The sequence below is a fragment of the Drosophila bipectinata genome, chromosome 3L, assembly GCF_030179905.1.
Source record: "Drosophila bipectinata strain 14024-0381.07 chromosome 3L, DbipHiC1v2, whole genome shotgun sequence".
Classification (NCBI taxonomy): domain Eukaryota; kingdom Metazoa; phylum Arthropoda; class Insecta; order Diptera; family Drosophilidae; genus Drosophila; species Drosophila bipectinata.
In genome coordinates, this window is record NC_091738.1 from 13,980,377 (window position 1) to 14,006,204 (window position 25,828).

The window sequence follows — 25,828 nt, forward strand, 5'->3', positions numbered from 1 at the left end:
ACCGGCTGGCTTATCAGATGCGAAGGCCCAGTCAGCTCATTTAAAACCAGGCCAGAACCCCCTCTTTGGGCCAACCAGTCCAAAAAAGTCAACGATCCAGCAATCCAAAGATCCCATTCCAAGCCAATACGATCCGATCCGATCCGATCCAGCCGCTGATGCCTGCTCAGCTCGCCTTTTGTTAACACCATAATTTACATTGATTTATGTGCTTAGTTGGCTCGGCATTTTTAATCGGTCAGTGGAATGAGCACCCCATCCCCAGATCCCATACAAGCCAAGATTCCTTGGCCCTCTGCCTTGGTCGCATTTAGCTTGTCCCCACTGTGCCAGAGATGCGGCTTCATTTGGTTATAATTAAAATGTCGATGTTATCTACCAGATTTGGACATATTGGCCATTACGTTTGAAATTTAAGCGATTTCTATGCGCGTATTTTTTGTATTTTGATTTTGATTTCGATTTCGTTCGGTGTTTCTATTCCCCTGCTTACCCTGTGGCCCGCTCACACAATGAATATTGATTATATTAATATTTAATAACGTTTTAAGAAGCCTTTCGAGTGTTAAATGCTTATTTATGCTCGTCGGCTGAGTTTTTTGTGTTGTGTATGTTTGCGAGAAACCGAACGAATAAATTGTATTTGTTGTCAAACCAAAGCGAAGCGATTTCCTGTTCGAACTCCCAAAGCAAAGGCTCGTATTTGATTTCTTACACTTGTTTTCTTTATTGATTTCTCACTCTGTTTGAGCCTTAAACACTTACGCACTCTGCACACGTCCTCCACTACCAAATATCAGTTCAAACGCAACCAAAACTCTTCATAAATAAGTAGTGTAGTCTTACGGCTAGAGTTACAAGCTACAAGTTAAAAGTTACAAGTTAGAGTTGCAGATAGAGTATCCTATCTCTATATCTATATATTGCATATGCTATAGCCTTAAATGGTGATGAGGTAAGTCGGCAGCCGGCGCACTAAACTGAACTGAACTGAACAAATATGCATTATAATTATGCCGTACGGGTACATCTTGTTTAAATAGATATGGATGTCTGTGCATTATAAAAATGGGACGAGCGTGTATTGTATAGTATTAGTTACATTTTCAGCTAATCTTAAGCCGCTGCCTTTGCTTTGCTTTTGCCGAGCCGTGCTTTTGCTTTTGCTTTTTAGCGACCCCCAACCGCAGCCAAGTAGGTGAGCAGCATTTTAACTTTGGTTTTTCGATTTGTTTTGCCTACAATGTAGTCGGCTTCTCGTGTTTCGCTACCCAAACACGCACCTCCAACACCGCCCTCCAGTTCCTCCTATTCCTCCTCCTCCTCCTCCCAGTTGCTGTTGCAATTTCAGACGCTGTTGCTGCCTCTGATGTTGCTATTGCTGCTGCTGCTTTTGCTGTCAATCACAGACGCGCGCACAACTCAAGTTTTCAATTAGATGTCGCCGCCGCCGCCGCCGCCACCGCTGCTGCCTCCTCCTCCGCCCACTGATCTAAGCCTCTCTAACGATGGTCATGCTTTAGGAACTGCAACGTAGCCGGCGCATCGGAGGATGACAGGCGGGCCACCTTTGCTGCCACCGCCATAGCCGGCGACTCAATTTCACCATCGGAATCGTCGTGTACGTTGATCTCCTCATCCGAGTCGGACGACGAGTTGTCCACGGTCATGGTTGAGCCGGCTCCAGCTCCAGATCCCAGTCCAGCACCCGCTCCCGCTCCCCCAGTCTCACCAGCCACCTCGCCACGTCCGCCGGCAGGGGAATAGTGCAGTCGGGAGCGTTGCTCCTCGGCGGCGGTCAGGGAGGCGGCCACGGCATACTGTCTGGCCAGGCCTAGGAAGGCGGCAGCCGAGGGGGAGCTCACCAGGCTGCGGAAGGCACTCCTCTCCCCGCCCATAGACACGGGACTGCAGCCCGTGGGCGACAGTTGCTGCTGCTGATGCTGCTGCTGTTGCTGCTGCTGGTGGTAGTGGCTCAGTAGCTGCAGCGCTGCCGGGTGCGTGGGCAGGTGCAGGGGATGATGCTGCAGGGGATGGTGGCCTGCTGGAGGGCCATGCAACGGGTGCAACATTACCGCTGGTGGAGGCGGGGCTTGGGGCGAGTGGTGGTCTGCCAGAATGGGCAGCGGCTGCTGAGGGGGCGGAGCCGCAGCCACAGGCGCTGAGGTCGAGGCACTGCTACTATGGTTGCTGGGCGTGGGCGAACTGGCCGGAGGGCCGTCGTTGGACTGCTGGGAGTGCAGCGGGTTGGCGGGACTGGAGCGCTGACGCTTCAGGAGATTCATGCGCTGGTGGCGACGCCATTTGGCCCTGCGATTGGAGAACCAGACCTGAAGATACAAAAAATATGGAATTCGGTATAAAAATAGGAATATTTAGAAAGGAATTTGAGTTTTAAAATAATCACACATTGCGTATAAGTAATTTTTTCGAGAATTTTGAACTAATAAATGGTATTTCTATTAACAAATAATTTTAATAAAACTGGAACTCACCTGAACTCGCGCCTCACTCAAGCTGGTGCGACTGGAAAGCCTCTCCCGGGTGCTCACGCAGGGATAGTGACTCTTGTCGAACTCCTTCTCCAGCTCCTCCAACTGCTCCGGACTGAAGGTGGTCCTGTTCCGCCGAAACTTGGGCTCATCGTCGTCGTCCAGATAATCGGAATCAATGTGCCTGTTCTCATCAGCCGACTCCAGAGTGTCGTGGCTTCCTGAGCCGGGGGAAATGGCCCGATTAGTGGCAGCACCACCTCCAACCGAGCCCGCGCCCGCCATTAGGTGCGCCGAGCTGAGAGATGCACAAGTCGAGGCATTGGGCATCGCACTGGCGGCACTAGGCGGCAGATTCGCCAATGTGGGAGCCGCCACAGACCACAGGGCGGATGGGGGCGGAGGCGGAGGCACTCCCTGGCCACCTGCCGCCGCGGCTGCTGCTGCCGGATGCCAGGTGAAGCTGCCATAGGGGTGAGGGGGCGGAGGGTACAGGCCGTAGGCGGCGGTGCGAGCAAACTCGCTGGCCACCCGCTCGGCGGCCCGGTTGCGCAGGATGCGATTGATGCTGCTCACCGAGGGAGCGGTGGCATTGGTACAGACACCTGCGAGGCGGGATTACGAAATTACTGGAAACTGGCATATGAAAGCGGCCGCCGATCAATCAGCGATCAATCAGACCCGCCCGGATTAGCTCCAATTATCCGAGTTGGCGGATATCGAGCTGCTACTCACCCTCGGAGATCAGGCGTTCGCGTATCTCCCAGGCGAAGATCGTCGGATTCTCGCGCTTGTACTGCTCGATCTTGGAGACGACTGTCGGCGTGGCCACCTTCGGCTTCGAGCCACCAATTAAGCCCGGTGGTCGCAGCGAGCCTGCAAAAACCAGAGCACATCAGGCGGGTTAAGTTATGGGACAATCGATTTATGGCTGGCGAGGCTGTAAGCTGCGATTTTGACAGTCCATCTGGCTTATCCCCGAGTGTTTAATATCTTTATCAGCTGGCCCCATCGGAATGAAAGGATATGGCTTGCACTACATGCACTGAGAGAAAGTTTCTAGTAAGTAAACTATAAAAAGCTGGTCTGAAACCTTATTGGTCTGAAACTTGGAGTAAGTTGATGATTCAAGCAAACTTATGGAATAAAAATACGCCAACTAAAGTATACTTTTTCTGCAGTGCCAGAGGAACACGCAACGACCCTTACAAGTCCGCAAATAAGCCGAATTTTGATTAATGAGCCAGCCGCGTTTTGGCCACCAGCCAGTCGGCCAGGCAGGCGTTTATGCAATTTTAAGTGGCTAAATTACACGGCTGCACACACGCGGAGGGATCTCGGGAGGACACTCAGGGGATAATAACATGTTTATCATTAAAATTAGCAAACAAATCGAAAACAAAGTGCCCATTAGTTATCTGATGTGTGCCCTGGCTGAGGAGGGGTGAGATGTACATACATAGGTGTCGGGCTAGATCTGAGGGTCTGTCAAGAGGTGTTTTGTGTTTACTGACCTAGCAACTTGGAGACAGCTCCCTGCTGGGTGAGCATGTGTTGGGCGATGTCGTAACCGCGCAGGCCACCGAACCGGGAGAACTCCAGGAGCCGGTGCTGCGACATCAGGCTGTTCAAGGTGCTACCCGCGGCTGCAGATCCGGGCGGAGGCACACCACCCCCGCCGCCACCGCCGCTACTGTTTCCCGAGTTGCCGCCAAAGCCCGGCGGTATTTGCACAGATGTGGGTGATGAAGTCGGAGCTCCCGATCCGGATCCCGCTGCTGCTGCCGCCGCTGCTGCTGCTGCCACTGCCACGGATGCCGCCGCTACTGCAATTGAACGATACGAATTGAACGATAATTGGCCATTGTCAGGCGTTATTGTGGCTTTTCACTCCACTGTAACAATGGTTAATTATGATAAATTAACCGTTAATTGTGTTGACTGAACTGAACTGGAATGACTGATTGCTATAGCCATTCCGATATCCGTACATATAATATAAACATATCTATGGCAGACGCAAAATGGTGGCCAACACGCAAGCGAATCTGCTGCCAATGGAGATTTATCAAGCTAATTGAAACGCGGAGCCCGAGCACAAAGCGAAAATTAAAATATGTACTCAGCTGGCTTAAAACACATACAAATTGAGGGCTAAAACAGGCCTGTGTATTACGTTAATTCGACAGAATATTGTATTTGCTTTCGCTTAAAAACGATCCATATATCATTCGGCTTGGGCACCTCGTCGCTCAAATTGTCAATTAGCGTTTTAAATGCGCGTTTCACTTTTCTTGTTTGCCGGGTAAATATTTTTTAAAAAAGTCCCTAACTGAATATATATGGGCTCATAATCAATTGTGCCGCTCATCAACCGAGAACCAGTTTTATTTATTTTTATCTACAGCCCGGGCCGAAGAAATGGGAGGAAATGAGCCACGCACTGCCAATTATAACATTGGCAGCAGAGTGTGTATTAAAAATAATTGTATAGATTAGAACAGGCGGTACGGAGTATATGGATGTAAATATGGATTTATAATTTAAAAAGCACTAGTTAGCTTTACGAAGTCTTTTTGTGGTTCTATTAATCCAAGGAACCTATCGTTTGATTTGAAATTGATTGATTGGGAAACAATTATCCAAGGTCTAACGAGGAAATATTAATTAATTTATAAAGCTCAAGTCCATAAGACATTTATATATTTTATTTAAGTTAATATCTTTAGAATTTGAGTAAAAAAAATGTGTGTCATCTAGTTTATCCCCCAGAAAAATATTGAAAAACTTTCGAAATATTAAAAAACTTTTTTTAAACTCTAGTTTCGCCGTCGGCCTATCCTCGTCCTACATCCCTAATGTCAAAGACTTACCACTGGAGGCGTGAGGGGCCAGCGATGTGATGCGTTGGGGATGGGGCTCCATTTTCCAGTGCGCGGCCGAGAGGCCAGAATTTGCGACAGTTAGCGAGCCAAGGTCACGGTTTAAAGTCGGCTCAATCAACATGTCTATGAGTCGGTCTAATCGATTAGTGTTTCTGTATGGGTATGTTTATTCCGTTTCAGATTTAATTTAGAGCAATTGTAGCACAATCACAAAGCGGTCACAATCACAGCACATCCAAGGCAGCAGGTATGTATATTTCATCGATTGTAGCCAAGCGGAAACGGAAATGGAATTGGAAATGGAAGTGGCAACGCAATGCGGTCAATTGGATTCATAGCACACACACATTAACGAACGAGAAAACGATCCTTTCTATTCTTTCTCCGATTTCCCGATTCTTCGATTCTTTGCGATGAATTCTTTTCCCGCTGCGCTCCGATGAAACGTTGTGCACGCGAAAGCTGCTCTTAGCACAATGAGCGCTTGAATTTCACCTGGCCGGGTCACTCCACTCGGCGGGTTCCCATTTCACTCGGCTCGACTTGAGTGACTCTGGAGCGCCAACCGGTTTGCGGGCTTCGCATTCATAATGGCGGCCGTTGAGGGCAGTCCGTCGGCATGAGTTTTTTTTTTCTTTTTTGTAAGAGAGGGACCACTGTACAGTCAACTGTCGGTGACTGTGTGCGCGCACACAAATCAAACAATTATAAACACGTTGGTGACGCGCTAATGTAAACACTGGAAAGGAGTTGGGGCTTCCAGCGGGGCAGGAGCCACCGTTGGGGTCATTACACAAACGCTCCGCATATTGGGCGTTAGAATTCAAGCGTTTCATCTATAAGGTGCCCTACAAAACGATGGAATTAATTAAAAAACCGATATGGGGCGTTAGTACCTAACCTTTAAGTGCATTTATTTAGTTTGGTTCTATACTAATGGATTGCTAATTGTCACAGATTCATTATGTATTCCTAAACATTATACTTTCGATCAGATTCAGTTCAAAACTAACATGCTAATGAAATATTTGGTTGCCACATTTGATTAATTAGCTTATCTTTTATAAAGTCCAGTGTATAAGAATTCATTGCGTAAATTCTACAAATTAATTATTTGTCGTTACTTTTTAACTAGTTCTTGTATTTTAAACATATTGGTAAATGTACATACTTAAATCAATAAAATACAACCACTAAAATACATCTCTTAATGATGAGAGATACTTAAAATAAACCTACATACATTTTTTTAAATTCAGAAAGCATAATTTTCGGATCTTTTGGAGTCTACTGAGTAGATAACACAAAAAACAAATGATTTTAGGAATTTAAACTGATTTAATTATATTTTTATTTGTATCAAGCCCAAATAAAAACATTACTATTTGAATTGTAGGTAAGTTAGTAATGCTGTTATTTATAATATTTTACCCAAATTATTTTATATATTGTTTTTTTGTAACCAAATATCCAGCTTATTAGGACATTTTGGAAGCTAGCATTCTTTCAAGCATCCTAAAACATATTTGTATTAATTAAGGATATCCTACACTTTCCTACAAATGATCCTTAGATCCTTAGAAGACATTGAAGTTTCCCATCAATAATCATTTTAATTTCAAAACTAGTTGCCAATAAGAAAAATTACTACAAGACCATTAGACAGCTTTATGAAATGTGCATATTTTTAGAAAAGTTCGATTGCATCGCAACCAGAATCCACATCCCGGTTGAACCTTGGACATAATCGCATGGCAGGAATACTGGTTCCTGGTCCGCTAGGTCGTTGTCTTCGGGATGCGTGATGGATGATTGATGCGCTGCCTGGGCAAGGCAATCCGATGTGAATCGAAACTGCAACTAAACTACACATGGCGTGATCATGATGATGGCGAGCCACACAGAACCCCAACCCGATCGGGAGAGAGGCTTATACAGAAGCCAAATTGCATCAAAGCCCACGAATTGAGTGGCTCCCGGCGCTGCAAAAATGGATGTTGAATGCCAGAGTTAAAAAGCAATTACCCGGACACTGGACCGATTCTGGATGATGAGAAAAATCAGAGAGATCTGCAAGCGAAACGGGATGTATGTACATATATTCTGGGATCGAATCGAAAGAACTCACCTGGCGATAATGAGATGTCTCACTAAGCTGATCAGAACTGCCTTTTGTATTTATTTGTCTGTTCGGATGCAAAGTGCACAATGGGGCAGATACTCGGCCGTATAGACACACGTCTCTGGACCTCTGAGTCTCTGGATTTGTGAAAGGCGAATCATGAATGAACGATGCTGACGATGACGTTCGAGTGCCCTCATGCCAGAGATCCAGAGCAAACGCAAACAATCGAACAGGAATAATTTACTAAGTAAATAATATCTGGATACCGATCGCTGCAGAGAGCGAAATTAGATTTGGATTTATAAAAACCTATGTTGCTTCAGTAAAACTTAAGCTATTGATGGTTACTGCCATATATTGCAGGTTCTGATCAGCAACATCAGATGCAATCACTAAGAATATGTTAGAAAGTAACCAGATTTTTTCCGAGTGTAAGCCCTGGCGAGTAGCGTGCGCCCTCGCCACTTCGAGTGGCACTCCAACAATCAAGCATTCACACAAGCAGATGGTCCGCAGCCGTTGGCGACCACCTAAATGAAATTTCATTACTTTTCGCCCGTCATCGCCGCCGCAATCGCAACGGCTACCCCACCTGCCCGGCCCCAGTGCCCCGTGTCCCGTCTCCTATTTGCTTATGCACACATTATCAACGTACGCCCGCCTTATTGAGTGTTTGTTTACCTAATTCGATTACCGATCGCGTCCGTTCGAGCCATAGTCCGCGGATCACTTGACCATTTGGGTGGCACAGAAAGCAGGCTCGCACTTAGGGGGCCTGCTCTCTGGCCAGATTTCATGCGTAATCGCTCCACGGCAGCAGATGCTCTGCAGCTGGGGCTTAATTGAAGAGTCGGCACAAGGTAGTCCTCAAATGTACTTTCCTCGCTTTAGATGGGTAAAGGGAAATTAAGTGAACCAAGATTTGTAATAATATTAAATATAATTTGTTTTATAAAACTAAAATGTATTTGAATAGCATACAATTTTTATTTCCTATATCTAAAGATAATGCATTAAAAAAACACAAATCAAATTAGTGTTTCTAATTAAGAATCTAAAATTGTTAATTTTCTTTAAAATATTACATTTTTAGAATCAAGGTCTATTATATAAAGTACGGAAACCCTTTAACAATATTAAAATGTATGTTTATTTTTTAATTTTTAAACTTTAAAAATTTTAAATAGTAACAGCTTTAAGCATTGCGGTTATTTAATACCAGATTTAATACCAACTAGTATTTATTTGAACACTGGCAACGCTAACTCTGACAGTGTTGTAAGGTCAATGTTGGTCAACGAAAAATTCTATCGATATCGTCAATCGTTCCATCGATATTTTGGTTGGTATATCAAAACCGCAAACCTTTTTGTTGTATTTGTATTGTGCGTTGTTTTCAGAGTCGGATTATTATTCTTATCTAGACAATTAGCTTTCATTCACTGGGCTGTGCAGCAAACGGACCCGTTTACTTTACTCAGAGCAGCGATAGCAAAAGCCCACGCAGCAAAATGATGAATGAAGCGGCCCTCGCCAACATGATCCCCTACGACACAATTGGACTCTATGAGCAGCCCAAGCCGCGATTCATTTTCAAGATGCCCCGCGTTGTGCCTGACCAGAAGTCCAAGTTTGAGAGCGATGAGCTCTTCCGCAGGCTCAGCAGGGAGAGTGAGATCCGGTACACTGGCTACAGGGAGCGGAGTATCGAGGAGCGGCAGGTGCGCTTCATGAACGGCTGCCGCGAGGGCCACACGGAGACCAGTTTCGTGGCCTCTGGCACCAACCTGCAGCTGGTGTTCAACGCTAACCAGAATCCCTACCTGCACGACAAGGAGTGCGACTTCGACAAGGAACACGGCAAAGTGCACATAAAGTCCTACTTCATTATGAACGGCGTGTGCGTTCGCTTCCGGGGCTGGCTCGATTTGGAGCGCTTGGACGGCGTCGGATGCCTGGAGTACGACGAGCGGCGGGCAATGCACGAAGACGCGATTCTCCGCGACCAGATTGATCGCTACAACCAGCGGTTGAGGGAGTTTGAGGACACCAAGCGCGCCTACCGAGACAATCGGCAGGACGAGATGGAGGCTGTGCGGCGGGGAGTGGCCTCCGGTGGCATTGGCGTCGGCGCCAGCATGTGGCGCCGTTAGTTGGACCTGTGGACGGCCCCGGCGCCGTCGCACCAGCAACTCCAGCTCCAGCAGGAGGCGCTCCATCAGCAGCCAGAGACTCAATTCGCGAATACTCAATATTTCATGGACAACTAAAAAATGCTCCGACAACCCCCTGGCCGGGGGGGCGGTCTTTCCAATGCGAGATTTAAATACGATTACGTTAGACACGTTCGATGCTCGAATGAATATGCTCCTAGATTTAGTGTTTAGCTCTAATGCGCTTACTTTACGTATGCTTTTATGGTATTACTTACAATTTAGTGTCGTGGATCTTTATCTGAAATACATAATTACTAATCATCCTTGAGTTTTCTTTCCTAAAAGCGTACTGACGCATCTCTAGTCTCTTGGAAAGGGATGTGACACATGGAGCTGGGACAACCCCAACTCTATTCATTTATCTGACTAAACAGCTTTGATCTCCAACCGATCAAGATTCTTATACCCAAATACCTAAATCATAATTTTATAAAATGCTCCCGCCCATGGAAAAGACCATCATGTTTGGATAATATTATAATATACAATACACTGAACTTTATATTCATATTTTATAAGCGGGGATTGTGTAAAACTAACTCTAGATGGGTCTCGCTTGGCGTGTGGAAACACATAATAAAAGAAGGCTTAGCGGAATTGCAAGTTTGAAATGCGGAGCCCGATGCTCTCCTTGCCGATCTGGCTCACCTCGCACACAGTGCAGAGATTGCCCTTATACTGAGGATCGAACGACGAGCCGCAGAAGGGACACGTCACTTCCGGCTTGCCGCGGTAGAGTGGCTTCCAGCTGATGCCGCAGATGGTGAACGGATTAAATTCCTCGTACTGCAGCTGGTGCTCATCTATGGGATTAACCTCGCAGGCCTGCAGGATCTTGCGCACTTGCTGGGCCACATCCGGCCTGGGAGCTAGTTCAAGGAGGCGGCGGGCGAACGATGCTGCTGTCTTGTAGTTCTTCAGCTTGAAGAACATGTTCAGAGCGGTGCGCAGGGTCAGGATTTGGTGCACGGGCTGCAGCTTGCAGTGGGTGAAGTAGGCGGCCATCTCGCACAGTCGCTTCTGCTCCTCGAGCGTCGCCTTGGGCATGCCCTTGCGCACGGTCTCCATCTTCAGACCCACTATGTACTCCGCACAGATCCGCAGTAGCTGCTGGGCTTCCGCCGTGTCCAGTTTAGTCTCCACGACCAGCAGGGGAATGCTGATAAGAATGGAGTGGAACTTCTCCACAGCCTCAGTAAACTTTCCGGACGTTGTTAACTGATAGCCAGCCTGAAGACGAGCCACCAAGTCGTTCAGCTTGATTCCAAGAGCTGGCCGCTGCTGCTTCAAGTTGGTCTCCCCGAAGTTGCGCAAAGGATAGCCACTCAGGGACTGCAGATTGGGATTAGCCGTGTAGCTTGTTCTGGAGCAGGCGTAGTTCTGGAGGAAGAGGGTTTTAAAGGGCTTGAAGTTGACCACGCCCAGTTGGTCGTGCAGCAAACGGAAGGCAGTCTCGAAGGATCCGGCCTTCACGTGATCCAGCACAAGTGGAGAGTTGTTGGCCCATTGCTGAGCTGGCGAGAGACCCTTGTTGGGAGCCGCATAGTAATTGCTGTCCAGGGCAGAAGCCTTGATCTTGGAGGCCAGCTCCTCGGGCACCACCAAGTCATCATCGCCCACGTCCCAACCGGCACCGTCCTCGCCACCAGCTCCTCCATCGCCATCATTGCTCAAGGCATCGTGCATCTCGTCATCACCGTCCTCGTCCAGACCCAAGTCGGCATCTGCTCCCCAGCCATCACCACCACCGCTAGGATCGTCCAGCACCGCGTCGGCGTTGATGTTGAGCGCTTGACGGGCCGTTGCACTGGTGCCAGCCCGGGTGACCATGGCGCCCTCGAAGAATCCCTTGGACACTGAGAGCAGCGGCCAGTTGGTCTCCAGTTGCTGAATGGGTACCGGTGGCTGGAGCAGCTGGGCGTTGGGATTGATTTCGGGAAGGGCGTTACCCTGCGACGTAATGGCTTCGCCCAGAGATTCGGTCAGATCCTCAAAACCATGGGTGGAGGCGGTCAGATATGCCAAAGACAGTTGCCCGCAGTTCTTCAGAATGTTGACTCGCTCCTTGACATCTCCCAGGAGCAAGGCGCCCTGGTACTGGGCCGATACGTCCTTGCGGATCTCTGCGATCTTGTTCATTTTCTTCAGTTTCTCCAAGTTGCCGGTAATCAGATAGAGGAAGCTGAGCTTGTCAAAGTTCTTGGTGCGCTGGTAGCACATCTCCACCACCTGGTGGTTGCCCTGCAGCAAGGCACTTTGACCCAAACGGTCCCAGCAGTCCTTGTCATCGAGAGCCTTGGCTGCCTCCAGGGCGATCTCGATGTTTCCACACTCCAGGGCCAGTCCGAATCGGGTCTTCTCGTCCTTGACGAAGTGGAGGGCCACCTCCGGATAGCCCTTCTGCTGCAAGTAGGCAATGATGCTCTGCCCCACCAAGCGGGCGTTTCTCACCATGTGGAGCACTTCGTCGTATTTGCGCTGGATGAGGGCCAGCTTGAACTTGTACTCGGTAGGATCGATGTGCAAGACACGAGTACGGCACTCGCGGTCCAGGCAGAACACCTGGTTGCCCTTAACGCGCGTCAGGTAGATGGGCAAGTCCAATGTACGAATGATTCCATGGTCACCGTTGGTAATGGCGTACTTGATGTGGTTGCTGGTGGTGTAGATGAAAACGCCAGACTCGTCCCAGGCTCCCGACTTAACGCGGCAGTTCTCCTGCACTGTGCAGAGGTACTGCAGTCTCCTGTCGCAGATAGTCACCGAGTGCTTGCACAGCAGCGCCACCAGCGACATGTCCGGGGACCAGACAACATACCGGCACTTGGCCAACTTAATGCTGCCGACGGATACGAGACGCTGCACCTCGTACAAGGTAACAAACTCAGGATCCCGGATGAGCAGCATCCCGGTACCGGCATAGAAGATCTCCTCACAAAAGGTGGGCAGCTTCTTGGTCACCTCGTTCTTAAAGTTTTTGATCACCAGCTGCTGGTTGCGATCCAGAACGGCAAACCGGTTGCGGGCCACCCATATGGCTGTGATGCCCGAGCTGCGCTTGCTGTCCGACTCACTCTGGCTCTCCGTGTCCTTGGGAATCTGGCAGAGATCATAGGTGCTGTTTTCCAGGTTGTTGGTGCGAGTACAGATGAGCACGGCATTCAGGGCCGGATTGTACGACATGCTGTACACCGGCGACTTTCCAGGACGCAGTTGCATCACAACTGTATCCTTGGTGGTGGTGAAGTCCAGCTTACGCAAGAAACGCTCCTTAACGTAGTAGAGAATGTTTCCGTGGACGGCGTAGGCGGGACGTTCTCGCTCCAGCTTGAAGACAACCATGCCTGGGAATACAAAATATAAGTGAGGATTTCATAATCTAAGCTGGGTAATTAATAAAGTACCTCCATCGTGGCCGGCTGCGAAAAGATTGAGAGTAGGATGCGCCGTGAGAATCCAGAAACGTTCGTTGTCCCGCCGGAATGTGAAGAGACACTGACGCTTGGTCATGTCCCAAACGCGAATGCTTCGATCCTCGCCGTTTGACAGGATCAGGTCTTGGCGTGGGTGGAACAGCACGCTGGAAACGTTGTTGTAGTGGCCGCGGCAGGTGTCTACCTCCCAGGCCTTGTACTCGTTCATACGCCAAAGTTTAACCAGGCGATCGTCGGCGCCCGAAACGATGAGCGGAAGGGTGGGATGGAAGCTTGCCCAGTTTACTCCGCGATCGTGGCCCTCGAGCACGTGCTTGACCACAGCGTCGGCCTGGCCAAACAGATCCGTTGCACCTGGATGACCCTTCAGATGATCGTCAAGGCCTCCCGGTCCCGGAGCCACGTTCTTCTTGCGCAGGCCGGAGATGTCCCACACGCGAACCGTTTGATCCAGCGAGGCGGAGACAATTTGATCTTCCGTGGGATGGAACTGGGCGCACATAACATAGTGGTTGTGGCCGGTCAATACGCAGATGCAGTTGCGCGACTGCCAGTTCCAGATGCGAATGGTCTGGTCATCGGATGCGCTAAGAATCCAGGGATACTCGTGATGGAAGGCCACCGTGCGCACGTAGTCCAAATGGGCTAACAGTGTGAAGATGCATCTGCGCTGCTTATAGTTCCACACCTTGATCTTGTAATCATCGCCGCCGGAAACAAAGAGGGGCATCTGCTGGTGGAAGGCCACGCCACGTACCGGTCCGTCATGCTCGTCGAACTTCTCGAGGAGTGTGTGCATGCGGTAGTCCCACAGCTGGATGACGCCACTGTGCAAGCTGACAAGGATCCATGGACGCTTCGGATGGAAGGACAGGCCCTTCACCCGTGCTGACTTCGACTCGAAGTTGGTCAGCATGTTGGCACTTTATCCACGATCGTTTTGTGTCTCAATTTATTTTTTTCTGGGGGTGTCGGCTTTTTTCTTAAGCGCCCTTGGTTGGTTACTTTGGGCACTCGCCTGAACTGCAACGTATAAAAGTCAGGGTAAGTGAAAATTTCCTACAACGGAGCCCCCAGTCCCCAAACCTAATGTAGTAATCAACCAGAAAATAAATTTGAAGAAAAAACCAACCAATAGAGGAACTGTGACACGTCAATTGTCTTGTTCTTCCTCTGCAGTGTTGTCAGACGCTGTTATGGTTAACAGAGCTCAGTGATAAACTCTGTAAATGTTAACAGAGTTTCTTAGTACAGATTTATCTAAAATATGTATTAAATATATTTTCATAACCAGCACACATCTTTTAAGAAACTATTTTTTTTGTTTTTTAGTTAAATATATGATCTATTTTCGTATAATTAATATGTTGAAAGCATATTTCTCACACCCACTGTGCCCGCAGTGACTACTTTCCAACACTGCTATCGAAATAGCACTTTCAATCAGTCTTTGTTTATGTTTGGAATATGAGGAAAAGAGTTAAATAAACTGCAAGATGACACTGGCACATCGGGCTCTCTTCACATGGTTCATCGTGCTGGTCTTCCTCATCCTTTTGTGCTTGCGCCTGGACCCACATACCACCTGGAATTGGTTCGTCACCTTCACTCCGCTCTGGTTCTTCGACTGCATCCTGATCGTATACGTTATAATTAAGTTCATCCGTAAATGGCGCAACTTGAACCGCCTAACCGACCTCCTACTTCTATACAAATGGAACATCGGCGGTGTACTGCTGACCATCACGTCGCAGGTGATGATTTGCCTGACGCTAGAGTACCCCCAGCAGATCCCGATTTACGTGACCATTACCCCACTAATCCTACTTCTTAGCACTGCTATTTTCTACGTGGGCAGCCGGCTGGGCAAGCGGGAGGGATGGTTGCAGTAAAGTGTGATTAGGATTAGTTTAAAAGTAGAAATATATTATAAGATTAGGACTACATGAAAATGAAACTCAAAACCCGTATTTGCTCTGGGTGGCGCGGCGGGTTTGCCGGTTGGCCGACCACATGGCCTGCAGCTCGGCTTCGTTGGCCTTGGCCTTGTGCGCCAGGTACGTAATCTGGTGCTTCTTTCGCGTGCCCGCCACGGGCTCTTCGTCATTCAAAACGCCGGTGGGCTGGTATGTAGTCGAAGATGCTAAGGCTGTTCTCATCCATTCGTCTCTATCGGGCATGACCTGGGTTCCGGATATGTCGATTATCTGCATCTCCTTCGCCTCCTTGCGACGTCTCTTGGCGTTCTTGCCGACTAGTGCATCCATGGCCTCGGTGTTTAATTGTTGCTCATGGTAGCGCTTTTGTGCTTGATTTAACTGCTCCTCCTGCAATCGCGCTTCTTCGGCCTCGGCGGCTTCCTTTTCGGCTATCTCCTCTAGGTACTTGTTTCCAGCTTCTACCATCTTCGCCGCCTTTTTAGCCACCAGAGCACTGATTTCGTTGCTGCTCACCTCGGGAAGATTTTGTTCGCTATTCAACGAGAAGAAATCACCATTTCCTTCGTCATCATCATCCTCGCTGTCGCTGGCATTCACCAGGGGCTTCAAGAGTTTTTGCTGAATAGGTTTGGAAGTATCCTTGCCTTCGGCATTTTTCTTCTGCCCAGACTTTAACCCGTCTACGCCTTCTGTGTTATGGGCTGCTCTTCGTTGTTTCACAGTATCCGGAACAAAGGCCATTGTGGCTCTCGGTTTCTCTTGATTATTCGATGGCTGGGTTGGTGCCGATGAGGCAGGCCTTTCCGTGGATGAACTCTTGGCAAAGTTACGCTCAGACTTGGCTTGAGGTAGCATACTCAAAAGCCCCGAACCCTTTGGCACCATAGGTTTTCCCTCCTTCTTGGCCTTTTCAGCCCTCTCTTTGTCAACATCCGAGAATTCTCGCAACGACGGAATACTGATCTTGACGCGTTGCTTGACAGGTGGAGGAGGCGGTTTCTCAACTTCAACAGGAATGGCTTTTTTGTGCAGGAACTCGTCGTCTTTTTCTTCAATAACAGTTTTGACAGCAGGCTTTGTGCGTGGCATGGGGAGCTGAGCAAAAGCGGGTGCCACCTGGTCCTCTACATCGATCTCCTGAGTAGCGGAAACTTTTGGTTTGGGTAATGCCAGTATCAGTCGTCCCTGAGGCTTCAGCTCTTGCAAGGAGACTTCTTGGGGAACAAAGTCGTCGTCTTCATCGCTGATATGTCCACCTGTCTCCACCGTGCTCTGCGGCTTAATAACTTGCACTTCGGGGGTTGAGGGTTCCTCCTCATTGTCGGACTCTTCATCGCTACTGGCAGCATATGCAACAAGTGACATTATTTAAAATTATTTAATTTTATTTCATTTATTATTTAAAATTGCTTGATTTGTTTTTTGACTGTGAAACAGATGTTGTGAGACAGAAAAAAGATTCTTCAACACTGTTAGATTCGAATTTTGCAGCACTAAAACTTGAATCTTCCCGCCAAACAAGTTTAAATTTAGAATTTAAAAAAAAACATCAAATTTAACATGTTTTTTTTTGTTTTCCTTTTTTTAAACTAAACTGATAACAAAACTAATTGAAGTATTAAATATAAAACATAGTTAAACACGCACAACTCAAATTCATACAACAACTTCTTAATTAATAATATTTACTTTTAATATAATATAACAAATATAACTTCAGTTTATAGCTCTGCCATTTCTACCGTAATTTTAAGAGTTATTTCTATAAAAAATAACACATTTCCTATCCTTAAAGTTTCGAACAGGGATTTATGTTTATTTTAACATATCGGGTGATCCCTCCCAACCATAAAAGCTATTACCTGATCCACCATTTTATGACATGCAATGTACTTTTGGGTGACCTAGGATTATACTCCTCCAGGTGTTTGCTAAATAAAATTATGACCACTTTCCAATGGGATCATAAAAGAAGGCGATGGTAAATCCAACAGGTAGATTCGATCTAAGAAATTACCTGATTCCTAACTTCTTCACTATAAATAGAATGATCCGAATATCCAAAGACCAGTCTACATTCCTGCTTTGACGATGCACCATCACCAGAATCTCACAGACGCCGGTTCCTTACCAGGAATGCTTCCGCCGTATGAGGCTATGGGCATGTACGAACAGCCAAAGCCTCGCTTCATCTTCAAGATGCCCCGCGTGGTGCCCGATCAGCGCTCCAAGTTCGATAGTGACGAACTCTTCCGCCGCCTTTGCCGTGAGAGCGAGGTTCGTTACACGGGCTACCGGGAACGTGCTGCCGAGGAGCGTCGGATGAGATTCGTCAACGACTGCCGGAAGGGGTATGCTGAGATTTCCTTCGTGGCTTCCGGCACGAACCTACAGCTTTACTTCAACGCCAACCACAACCCATACACACAGGAGCAGGAGTGTGACTTTGAGCGGGAACGCGGTAAGGTGCATCTACGATCGCACTTCATCATGAACGGCGTCTGCGTCCGCTTTCGTGGATGGGTGGACCTTGATCGATTGGATGGGGTGGCCAATCTAGAATTTGATGAGCCACGAGCCCTGCAGGAGGATACCCAACTCAGGGAGCAAATAGAAAGCTATAACCAACGGATGGCCGACTCCAAAAGGATGTACCATGCTCCTCAGACACCGCCGGACGACCACCATGGCAGAGTGGGCGGTGGCATCGGACCCGGTGGCCCAATTGGCTGGTAGGGCCATTTTCAACCTTTAAAGTTTTATCTCTACTTTATGACATTAGATTTTTAAAATCATGTAGATAAAAAAATATTTTCTTAAATAAATTTCGAAAATTAATGAATCGTTGAAGTGACTTTTCAATAGGAAAAGAGAAATGGCAATATAACCACCTACGATGTCCATATCTTTGCCAATACTTCTCCGATTCAAGAGCGGAGTACCTTAAACGATTTGTGGATCGATTCTTCATCAAGCTGCATCAAAATCTACAAACAAATTATTTTTTAGATTTTTTGTCAAATTTTCTAGGGGGTCCCCTTCAAAATATGGGAAATCTATGGGACCCACAATATCAGCCCCTGCGATGTCCATATCTTTGCCAATACTTCTCCGATTCAAGAGCGGAGTACCTTAAACGATTTGTGGATCGATTCTCCATCAATCTACATCAAAATCTACGAACAAATTATTTTGTAGATTTTTTGTCAAATTTTCTAGGGGGTATATATTCAAAATATTGAAAATCTATGGGACCCACAATATCAGCCCCTGCGATGTCCATATCTTTGCCAATACTTCTCCGATTCAAGAGCGGAGTACCTTAAACGATTTGTAGATCGATTCTCCATCAATCTACATCAAAATCTACGAACAAATTATTTTGTAGATTTTTTGTCAAATTTTCTAGGGGGTATATATTCAAAATATTGAAAATCTATGGGACCCACAATATCAGCCCCTGCGATGTCCATATCTTTGCCAATACGTCTCCGATTCAAAAGCGGAGTACCTTAAACGATTTGTGCATCCTACATCAAACCTACAAACATGTTATTTTTTAGATTTTTTGCTAATTTTTCTAGGGGGTCCCCTTAAAACTTTCGTATCATTTCTGGATTTGTATTATTTTAGATGGATAATATTTATAGATTTTCTTTAAAAATGGAATGACCCAATTAAAATAAAAAATCAAAATTTAAAAGCACATTGTTTTTAAGACAATGCGTGCCTCGAAAGCAAACCAAACTCATGTTCACCTAATGAGTGTTTATCTGGAGCTCCTTAAGGGTTGCTGGCCGGGGTCTTTGGCCTTAATTGCGCCAGTTTCGGAGCAACCACCACCCAAAAGGGCCGAGTCCCAAACAGAGCCAGTCCATCCAGCTGCCTATCCGTTCCGCCCTGCCGTGCTCTCCGGGGTGGGCCAGGCTCTCCTCTCTAATTTCGAGCATAACAGTCGGACTCGGGCTCGGAACCACTCACTATAGTGACGAGCATGTGAGCATATATTGATTTTCTGCCCGCTTGGGATGCTGCCGAAATAAACTTTGCAATTGGACTGGCCTCAGTCTCTTTCCGAACGTGAGTGCTGAAAACTGAAAGCGGAAAAGTGAAAAATGACATAGAGAGGAAAATAGAAGGGACTGGCCGCGGAATAAAATTCATAAAATTATACATACCGTCGTTTTGTAGCCGCACCGATTTGCGAAACATTCGGATTGTGTTCTTCAATTTGTTGTTGGTCGGCACGAAAAAGCTGCGAGATTGGTCTATATTTAGCGACCGGTGTGTTATTGTAGGGTGCTCAATAGGATATAGGAGCTCCCAGTGAACTCCCAACCCCGCTGAACCCCTTGTGCCCCGCCGGACACAGTAAACCCACTCAGCCAAGATGCCCGCCTCCAACACGATTGTTCTGAAGAGCCTCTCCGTGCTCTTGGGCCTGTTCTTCATTTTCGTTGGCACCCTCAAGCTCACGCCGCACATCAGCAAGGATCTCTACAAGGACCTGGTGAGTTCGGAAAATCAATAACGGTGGAGTTTTTCATTCTCCACGAGCTTTGTTTTCTTTGCGGCCGGGTGGGATGTGTGCGGTATATCGATTTTTCACTCGAATCTGGAAGTGCACACTTTAATTTTATTTTCATTTTCCGTGGAAACTCTTATGTAAATGGGTATGCACTTGGATGGGAAATTATAAATTAGGAAACACCTCGGAACGCTCTTCGTGAATATGACTGACTAATGGGCATTGAACTCAACCCCATCAATGCCAATCGCCGACATTCAAATGTCGAGAGACGCTATGATCTTCAAAGATATTTCAGGAGCAATATATATTCATTATCCAAATACTCAAAGACTTAGTCGAAGCAGCAAGAATAAATAAAACCAATTAATGAAAAAAACCAAGTGGAAATTTATGTTTTCTTTATTTTTAACCTATTAGTAAAAAAAATTAAATTATTGGTAAATTTAGGAAATTTTAAAATAAATAAGTATGCAATTCAACATATTTAAATTTGAAAGCACATGCTTGTTTTTCCACTTAATCAAGCATAAACTATAAACACTCTTAAGTTTCTCTAAACACTATTTTTAATCACCCGTTTTGGAAAATATTTTGAATTTCTATAAACAGAATGTAATAATGCATGGACTAAAAAGATTTATAGAACAGCTGTGGTTTTTGTTTACTTTTTCTTAAAAAAAAACAACGCCCAAACATTTTGTTATGATCAAAAAACATTTTTTGCATTCCAATAAGCGAATTAGACTAACAAAACAAACATGATGTGTCAGTTTGAGGAATAATGAGCATCATTAATAAGAAAAAAATCCTAGAACTTATTAAAAAAAATATATTTTAAGCTTTAAATTATTTTAAAAGTTTCGATTGCGCTCAAATGCGAAAGTGATTCATAAAAATCATAATTGTAACCCTTTAATATGACCATATATAGTATATAAATAGGTACGCTTACAATCATTTTTTGTTTTGAAATTGGCATTGCATTCGTTACGCGCCATTTTACTTTCAATTCGTATAATTTCGATCTCTATTTTGCATAGGGGATGGCATTTTAATTTCGAAATATTTCTATTTTGTTTGTTGTTCCCTATGGTGTAATTACCTTCGCGTTACCACAAACACTTGGGGCCGACGATGCCAACGAAAACACAGAAATCCAACGAAACACATATGCGAATTTGACAAACCGAAAGCTTGTTTTCATTTAAAAATAAACGGCCTGCAGTGCCTTCCGCTGGGTTAGCCAGTTGCCTCTGGGGGGCGGAATATGTGCTTCTGGGAATGATTAATTATATCCCTGCATATTTAATTTCCCTCTCGATTGCAGCGCACAGAGTACGTGAAGTATGCCAAAGTATTCCCGCTCACTGCCCTATTCGGATTGAAAGTTCCCTCGAAATGGTATCGTCGCACCGTTGGCATCCTGGAGATCGTCTGCGGACTGGCCATGGCTCTGATTCCCTATCGTAAGTAAAGGTTATGATTTCTATACCATAATAAATAACTATTTTTTAAATACCTTCAGACAAAGTCAAGAATGCGGCCAACGTAACGCTGTTGGTGCTAATGTTGCTGGGGATCTACCAGCATTGGATGGTTAGCGATCCCTTCGAACGTTCCGGACCGGCGCTGGTGTTCACCTTCATGTTGGGAGGGCGACTGGTGGTCTGGTACCAGACCGCCCGCTTGCAGGATGAAATGACGGCGGCTACTCAGCCGCCAGCGAATGGTGTCAAGCAGGATTAGACGCCGCTGCTCCCATCAAATACTCATACTCTTAGTCATTCACTGATCCAGCTTTGTTTTAGCACCTTAAGTTGGGCTCGACAACGATTGGGGCACAATCTTCGTTCATTAAGGTCACCACAATCATCACTCACATCATTATATTCAAATCGAAATTCGTGTTTTCACTTTGGTGCCAAAAATTATCATATACAAGCTATAATACTGTATGTAATGGCAAAAGATATTAACTAAACACTGTAGAGCTACGGCATAAAGACAATGACCAGAACAAAAGAAATGTAATCAAATCCTTTTTGTAACGGGCACTAGTCGAAACCATCTAAATTGCGACTTTTAGAAACAATTTTAATAAATTTGAACAACTCATACTTATTTAAATTAATTAACCAACCTCAGTCAATCTAAATATCGTTTTAATTTGCGTGATTAGCGGGAGATTATTATACGGGTGCTCTAAGCTATAACTGTGCACGGGTTACACATGGTATGAATATATCATCGTCACATATTATCCTTATTCAGACCCAGTGCTCAGCAACTTGAGGGCCTTTTGCAGGTTCTCGATGGCTGTTTTCACGTCGTCGTAGTTTAGGGCGCTGCCGGCATACTTGCAATACTTCTGGGCGGTAATCATTTGGTCCGGCGTGATCTGCACTCCGGCCACGGGCACGATGGGCTGGTAAATGGTAGCGGCTGTGGCAGGATTGGGCTGAGCCGTGGGCACATACGGCACGAAGCCGCCTGGCTTCTCTTCCTCTACCGGAGGACTGGGCAATTTGTTGGGATTATCGAGAATCTCCTCGGCCGTGGGTGGCGTGATGTTTGATGGCGCCGGATCCAGTTGATAGGGAGTCGGTGCAGGATCAGAAGCTGGCGCCTCTTCTGGAGGGGTAGCCGCAGATGCATTGGTGTTGTCCCCTTCCTCACCGAACTCGTCTTCGTCATCATCGGGAAGCGGACCAGGGATAGGCGTCTCCCCGTTCTTCAGGCAATTGTGGATGTAGGCGGCTTTCCACTTGGCGTACTTTCGGTTGTGGAGAGCCTCCTCGCTCAACTCGCCTGGAAAGGTCTGCAAAATGTCGTATAGTACTCCACTGGAGTAGAACGCCTTGACAACGTTTCTGGAAAGTAATCAGATGAATCAAGATGCTCCATGTGAAGCTTAGTATTGACTCACTTGCCGAAATTTTCCTCTCGGTCCTGCTTGTCAGCGTACAGAAACAGTTTGAGGGCATAGTTCTCAATGTGTGCCTGGGCAGCTACTTCGTTGGTTATCGCCTCATTGTCCGCATACTGCTTCTTCACCTGCTCCAGCCAGTCCATAATGGCTGCACCAAAAAGAAAATAAACACGGATGAGTCATCCCCAAGGAAAGTGCGTATAGATTTCTTCACTTCTAATTTACCCAGGAGTAACTTGGTTTCCTCTGCCGTTTGGGTAGACACCTTTAAGCCTACCTGGAGAGCACTGAATAGAGTTTAAGAAGAGCAATAATTAATTACAACCAATCGACAATAAACAATGGATTACTTACTAGAGTCTCGCCCAATAGGCTATCACGAAGTCTCTCGAATCATGCTCCTGAGCCAGTTTCAGGAAGTGCTGAATGGACTTCAGCGAGGGAGGGCACGGCGGAAACTCCATCGAATCTTTTTAAAACCCCTAGGCCCCCGATAATTTAATTAATTTCGTTAGTTTTAAATATACAAAGTGATAGAACACGCAGTGTGGCCAGGTCTAAACCGGTTCGATAATCTTAGAACTGTGCTCAGCTTTTAGGAAGACCGTATTCAACTGGGGCATAAACTAACTAAGATAATATTCATATCTACAGGTGTATATTTGTAGTCAGTTGATTATAGCACTAACCATACAGCATATAGACAACCCATTTCATACAACGAAAATGGACGCGAAAATTTCTTGCTACAGGCCCCAGCAGGCCCCAGAGCGGATTTCTTACGCTCTCTTACGCTCATCGTTCGTTCATCTTACGCTCATTCTCGCATTAAATGTTTTCTGTTTCTCAGTCTCTAAACGGAGCGCGATGAAGAAGGTTGGCCTGCGCTTCGGTTGATCTTTGTATGTATGCGTGTCACACATTCACATACATGGGTGTATGTGTGCGTGCGATTTCGTTTCGAAGCCAGCGCACAAAATTTTGATTTTTCTTACTTTTAAGGCTTGCTACCCTAACAAAATTCGGGTATTCGTTATTTGATGAAATGACGAAAGAAATTATATTATTTTGTATATTATATTTTTTTATTATTTCAGCATACATTTTTAATTTATTTAGGAATAAGATTAAGTGTTAGTAGTAAAATGTTTTCTGTATATATATTTTTACGAATCATTAAAAATCAATATACTGAGAAAGTGTCAGAGTATATTTCGGTCGGAGTCACTTAAAGCGCCGTTTGCTTTTAAGTTTTTGTTGTTCTGCAAGAGGCTTGTGCATGCCTACTCTAACGATGGAATGATTTTTAGGGGAGGGTGAAGACGGGTGAAGAATTAAATTACTTTTTAAAGTTATTATATATAAGGAAATATATATAAGGAAATTATTAAATTAACGACAATAATTTAATTAAATCTCACAATAACCCAAAATATAATAACAAGTGCCTGAAAAATTGTAAACAAAAAAGGTAAACAAGTCCATCAGCTGTTTTCGTGTCTTCACCCTCCCCTAAAAATCATTCCATCGTTAGAGTAGGCATGCACAAGCCTCTTGCAGAACAACAAAAACTTAAAAGCAATCGGCGCTTTAAGTGACTCCGACCGAAATATACTCTGACACTTTCTCAGTATATTGATTTTTAATGATTCGTAAAAATATATATACAGAAAACATTTTACTACTAACACTTAATCTTATTCCTAAATAAATTAAAAATGTATGCTGAAATAATAAAAAAAAATAAAATAAAAAATAATATAATTTCTTTCGTCATTTCATCAAATAACGAATACCCGAATTTTGTTAGGGTAGCAAGCCTTAAAAGTAAGAAAAATCAAAATTTTGTGCGCTGGCTTCGAAACGAAATCGCACGCACACATACACCCATGTATGTGAATGTGTGACACGCATACATACAAAGATCAACCGAAGCGCAGGCCAACCTTCTTCATCGCGCTCCGTTTAGAGACTGAGAAACAGAAAACATTTATTGCGAGAATGAGCGTAAGATGAACGAACGATGAGCGTAAGAGAGCGTAAGAAATCCGCTCTGGGGCCTGCTGGGGCCTGTCGCAAGAAATTTTCGCGTCCATTTTCGTTGTATGAAATGGGTTGTCTATATGCTGTATGGTTAGTGATTATAGGCTGCCAAGACGTTTGGACTTCGTAGGTAAATGTTCTGGTCTGAGAGAACCGGTCTCTGCTGTTATCAGTTGCACTTTGCACTTTAACCCGCTGCCGACCTATTTGCATCCTTTAGATTTTAGGTGCTTCTCCATACAAGTGTTTCGCCTCCAACATGGTTCTCTCGAAGCCTCTGTACTCCCTCTTTGGTAGCTATCTGGAGCAGCTCTTCAACCATCCGGTTAGAACCAAGTCCATCACGGCGTGAGTACACACAGTAAACCTTATCGGCACCTTAATCTAGTAGAGATTTCGCATTTGCAGATGCGTCCTGGCCACTTCGGCGAACGTAACTTCGCAACGACTGGCGGGTGCCAAGACCTTGAACCAGCACAGCGTCTTCGCCTATGGACTGTTTGGCCTGATCTTCGGGGGCAGTGTCCCCCACTACTTTTACACCACCGTTGAAAGATTGTTCAGCCATGACCTCCGTTTCAGGCGGTTCTTCCTGTTCTTGTCCGAGCGTCTGGTCTACGCCCCGACCTATCAGGCTCTCTCCCTGTTCTTCTTGGCTCTGTTCGAGGTGAGTTCCCTTCACTTGCATCTTTTACCGCTTTGCTAAACGCCTCCTACTCCGTCTGTTGCAGGGAAAGTCTCCCCAGACGGCGATCAAGAATGTGGAGAAGCTTTACTGGCCCCTTCTGAAGGCCAACTGGCAGTACTTGTCCCTGTTTGTGTACCTCAACTTCGCGTACGTGCCTCCCATGTTCCGGTCGATCAGCATGGCTATTATTTCCTTCATCTGGGTCGTCTACATCGCCCAGAAGCGTCGCCGATTCCAGGAGAAACTGGCCGCCGAAAAAGCCAAGAATTAATCATTCCATCCCCTCCCGGAAACGAGGACTTTAAAGTTTGAACAACCCACAATGGATGTTGTCTTAGCTTAGTATTCCGATTAGCATTTAGATTAGGACCGAACTGCTTGACATTGTTTATCGCTTCGAGCGAATTGCAAAGAGCAGGGTCCCGCCTAAGATAAGCTATTATTACTACTCGGAGTAGGGCGCCTTATTCACTGACTGTTATTGAAACCCTTATAATTGTAACTTTTTTAATGCAAATAAAAATCTGAAAAGTAACTCAGATCCA

General features: G+C 45.9%; 9 protein-coding genes and 1 long non-coding RNA gene across 13 annotated transcripts; 6 read left to right on the top strand and 4 right to left on the bottom strand.

Annotated features, from left to right (window-relative positions):
* Positions 1-714: 714 nt before the first annotated feature.
* Positions 715-5,849, bottom strand: eyg (eyegone). 2 transcript variants are annotated; one of them, XM_070279782.1, is made up of 5 exons: positions 5,366-5,849; positions 4,007-4,315; positions 3,228-3,368; positions 2,496-3,097; positions 715-2,330 (listed from the first exon to the last, which is right to left on the bottom strand). In XM_070279782.1, the coding sequence occupies exons 1-5, from the start codon at positions 5,496-5,498 to the stop codon at positions 1,503-1,505; spliced, it is 2,013 nt and encodes a 670-aa protein (XP_070135883.1). In that variant the 5' UTR covers positions 5,499-5,849; the 3' UTR covers positions 715-1,502. The 2 variants fall into 2 exon arrangements, with proteins under 2 accessions (XP_070135883.1, XP_017090184.2); XM_017234695.3 differs by having other exon boundaries at positions 716-2,330; positions 4,007-4,318; positions 5,366-5,848.
* Positions 5,850-5,944: 95 nt separating this feature from the next.
* LOC138926254 (uncharacterized) lies at positions 5,945-7,352 on the top strand. The gene is made up of 2 exons (XR_011442704.1): positions 5,945-6,773; positions 6,852-7,352. It is a non-coding gene; the product is annotated as an uncharacterized lncRNA (long non-coding RNA).
* A 1,483-nt stretch (positions 7,353-8,835) lies between these two features.
* Positions 8,836-9,979, top strand: Bgb (Big brother). Its single transcript, XM_017234576.3, has one exon. The coding sequence runs from the start codon at positions 9,014-9,016 to the stop codon at positions 9,653-9,655; it is 642 nt and encodes a 213-aa protein (XP_017090065.1). The 5' UTR covers positions 8,836-9,013; the 3' UTR covers positions 9,656-9,979.
* A 203-nt stretch (positions 9,980-10,182) lies between these two features.
* alphaCOP (coatomer subunit alpha) lies at positions 10,183-14,337 on the bottom strand. Of its 3 annotated transcripts, none has more exons than XM_017234574.3 (3): positions 14,285-14,337; positions 13,123-14,175; positions 10,183-13,062 (listed from the first exon to the last, which is right to left on the bottom strand). In XM_017234574.3, exons 2-3 carry the CDS (start codon positions 14,066-14,068, stop codon positions 10,307-10,309), a joined length of 3,702 nt encoding a protein of 1,233 aa, XP_017090063.1. In that variant the 5' UTR covers positions 14,069-14,175; positions 14,285-14,337; the 3' UTR covers positions 10,183-10,306. The 3 variants fall into 3 exon arrangements, with proteins under 3 accessions (XP_017090063.1, XP_070135546.1, XP_043065600.1); XM_070279445.1 differs by lacking the exon at positions 14,285-14,337 and adding an exon at positions 14,239-14,256; XM_043209665.2 differs by lacking the exon at positions 14,285-14,337 and having other exon boundaries at positions 13,123-14,258.
* A 242-nt stretch (positions 14,338-14,579) lies between these two features.
* On the top strand, positions 14,580-15,093 carry LOC108120773 (transmembrane protein 60). Its single transcript, XM_017234577.3, has one exon. It carries the CDS (start codon positions 14,649-14,651, stop codon positions 15,042-15,044), a length of 396 nt encoding a protein of 131 aa, XP_017090066.1. The 5' UTR covers positions 14,580-14,648; the 3' UTR covers positions 15,045-15,093.
* Positions 15,058-16,537, bottom strand: LOC108120771 (proline-rich protein PRCC). The gene has a single exon (XM_017234575.3). The coding sequence runs from the start codon at positions 16,455-16,457 to the stop codon at positions 15,111-15,113; it is 1,347 nt and encodes a 448-aa protein (XP_017090064.2). The 5' UTR covers positions 16,458-16,537; the 3' UTR covers positions 15,058-15,110.
* Positions 16,538-17,112: 575 nt separating this feature from the next.
* On the top strand, positions 17,113-17,864 carry Bro (Brother). The gene has a single exon (XM_017234439.3). The coding sequence runs from the start codon at positions 17,184-17,186 to the stop codon at positions 17,826-17,828; it is 645 nt and encodes a 214-aa protein (XP_017089928.2). The 5' UTR covers positions 17,113-17,183; the 3' UTR covers positions 17,829-17,864.
* A 1,230-nt stretch (positions 17,865-19,094) lies between these two features.
* LOC108120737 (novel acetylcholine receptor chaperone) lies at positions 19,095-21,754 on the top strand. Its single transcript, XM_017234501.3, has 3 exons — positions 19,095-19,602; positions 20,951-21,089; positions 21,149-21,754. The coding sequence occupies exons 1-3, from the start codon at positions 19,483-19,485 to the stop codon at positions 21,367-21,369; spliced, it is 480 nt and encodes a 159-aa protein (XP_017089990.1). The 5' UTR covers positions 19,095-19,482; the 3' UTR covers positions 21,370-21,754.
* Positions 21,755-21,767: 13 nt separating this feature from the next.
* Vta1 (vesicle trafficking 1) lies at positions 21,768-23,121 on the bottom strand. The gene is made up of 4 exons (XM_017234496.3): positions 22,907-23,121; positions 22,778-22,839; positions 22,550-22,700; positions 21,768-22,493 (listed from the first exon to the last, which is right to left on the bottom strand). Exons 1-4 carry the CDS (start codon positions 23,014-23,016, stop codon positions 21,887-21,889), a joined length of 930 nt encoding a protein of 309 aa, XP_017089985.2. The 5' UTR covers positions 23,017-23,121; the 3' UTR covers positions 21,768-21,886.
* Positions 23,122-24,690: 1,569 nt separating this feature from the next.
* LOC108120736 (peroxisomal membrane protein 2) lies at positions 24,691-25,818 on the top strand. Its single transcript, XM_017234499.3, has 4 exons — positions 24,691-24,725; positions 24,816-24,943; positions 25,004-25,262; positions 25,327-25,818. Exons 2-4 carry the CDS (start codon positions 24,855-24,857, stop codon positions 25,552-25,554), a joined length of 576 nt encoding a protein of 191 aa, XP_017089988.2. The 5' UTR covers positions 24,691-24,725; positions 24,816-24,854; the 3' UTR covers positions 25,555-25,818.
* Positions 25,819-25,828: the final 10 nt, after the last annotated feature.

What these genes read in the sequence shown, in the direction of transcription:
- eyg (XM_017234695.3), bottom strand. Translation starts at nt 5,498, where the DNA reads ATGTTGATTGAGCCGACTTTAAACCGTGACCTTGGCTCGCTAACTGTC. An exon ending in GGCCCCTCACGCCTCCAGTG is followed by an intron (nt 4,319 to 5,365) that starts GTAAGTCTTTGA and finishes GTTCAATTGCAG; the next exon opens with TAGCGGCGGCATCCGTGGCA. An exon ending in CGAACGCCTGATCTCCGAGG is followed by an intron (nt 3,098 to 3,227) that starts GTGAGTAGCAGC and finishes CCCGCCTCGCAG; the next exon opens with GTGTCTGTACCAATGCCACC.
- Bgb (XM_017234576.3), top strand. Translation starts at nt 9,014, where the DNA reads ATGATGAATGAAGCGGCCCTCGCCAACATGATCCCCTACGACACAATT.
- alphaCOP (XM_017234574.3), bottom strand. Translation starts at nt 14,068, where the DNA reads ATGCTGACCAACTTCGAGTCGAAGTCAGCACGGGTGAAGGGCCTGTCC. An exon ending in CGCAGCCGGCCACGATGGAG is followed by an intron (nt 13,063 to 13,122) that starts GTACTTTATTAA and finishes TTGTATTCCCAG; the next exon opens with GCATGGTTGTCTTCAAGCTG.
- LOC108120773 (XM_017234577.3), top strand. Translation starts at nt 14,649, where the DNA reads ATGACACTGGCACATCGGGCTCTCTTCACATGGTTCATCGTGCTGGTC.
- LOC108120771 (XM_017234575.3), bottom strand. Translation starts at nt 16,457, where the DNA reads ATGTCACTTGTTGCATATGCTGCCAGTAGCGATGAAGAGTCCGACAAT.
- Bro (XM_017234439.3), top strand. Translation starts at nt 17,184, where the DNA reads ATGCACCATCACCAGAATCTCACAGACGCCGGTTCCTTACCAGGAATG.
- LOC108120737 (XM_017234501.3), top strand. Translation starts at nt 19,483, where the DNA reads ATGCCCGCCTCCAACACGATTGTTCTGAAGAGCCTCTCCGTGCTCTTG. An exon ending in AGGATCTCTACAAGGACCTG is followed by an intron (nt 19,603 to 20,950) that starts GTGAGTTCGGAA and finishes TCTCGATTGCAG; the next exon opens with CGCACAGAGTACGTGAAGTA. An exon ending in CATGGCTCTGATTCCCTATC is followed by an intron (nt 21,090 to 21,148) that starts GTAAGTAAAGGT and finishes AAATACCTTCAG; the next exon opens with ACAAAGTCAAGAATGCGGCC.
- Vta1 (XM_017234496.3), bottom strand. Translation starts at nt 23,016, where the DNA reads ATGGAGTTTCCGCCGTGCCCTCCCTCGCTGAAGTCCATTCAGCACTTC. An exon ending in GGAAACCAAGTTACTCCTGG is followed by an intron (nt 22,701 to 22,777) that starts GTAAATTAGAAG and finishes TTTTTGGTGCAG; the next exon opens with CCATTATGGACTGGCTGGAG. An exon ending in CGAGAGGAAAATTTCGGCAA is followed by an intron (nt 22,494 to 22,549) that starts GTGAGTCAATAC and finishes ATTACTTTCCAG; the next exon opens with AAACGTTGTCAAGGCGTTCT.
- LOC108120736 (XM_017234499.3), top strand. Translation starts at nt 24,855, where the DNA reads ATGGTTCTCTCGAAGCCTCTGTACTCCCTCTTTGGTAGCTATCTGGAG. An exon ending in AGAACCAAGTCCATCACGGC is followed by an intron (nt 24,944 to 25,003) that starts GTGAGTACACAC and finishes TCGCATTTGCAG; the next exon opens with ATGCGTCCTGGCCACTTCGG. An exon ending in TCTTCTTGGCTCTGTTCGAG is followed by an intron (nt 25,263 to 25,326) that starts GTGAGTTCCCTT and finishes CGTCTGTTGCAG; the next exon opens with GGAAAGTCTCCCCAGACGGC.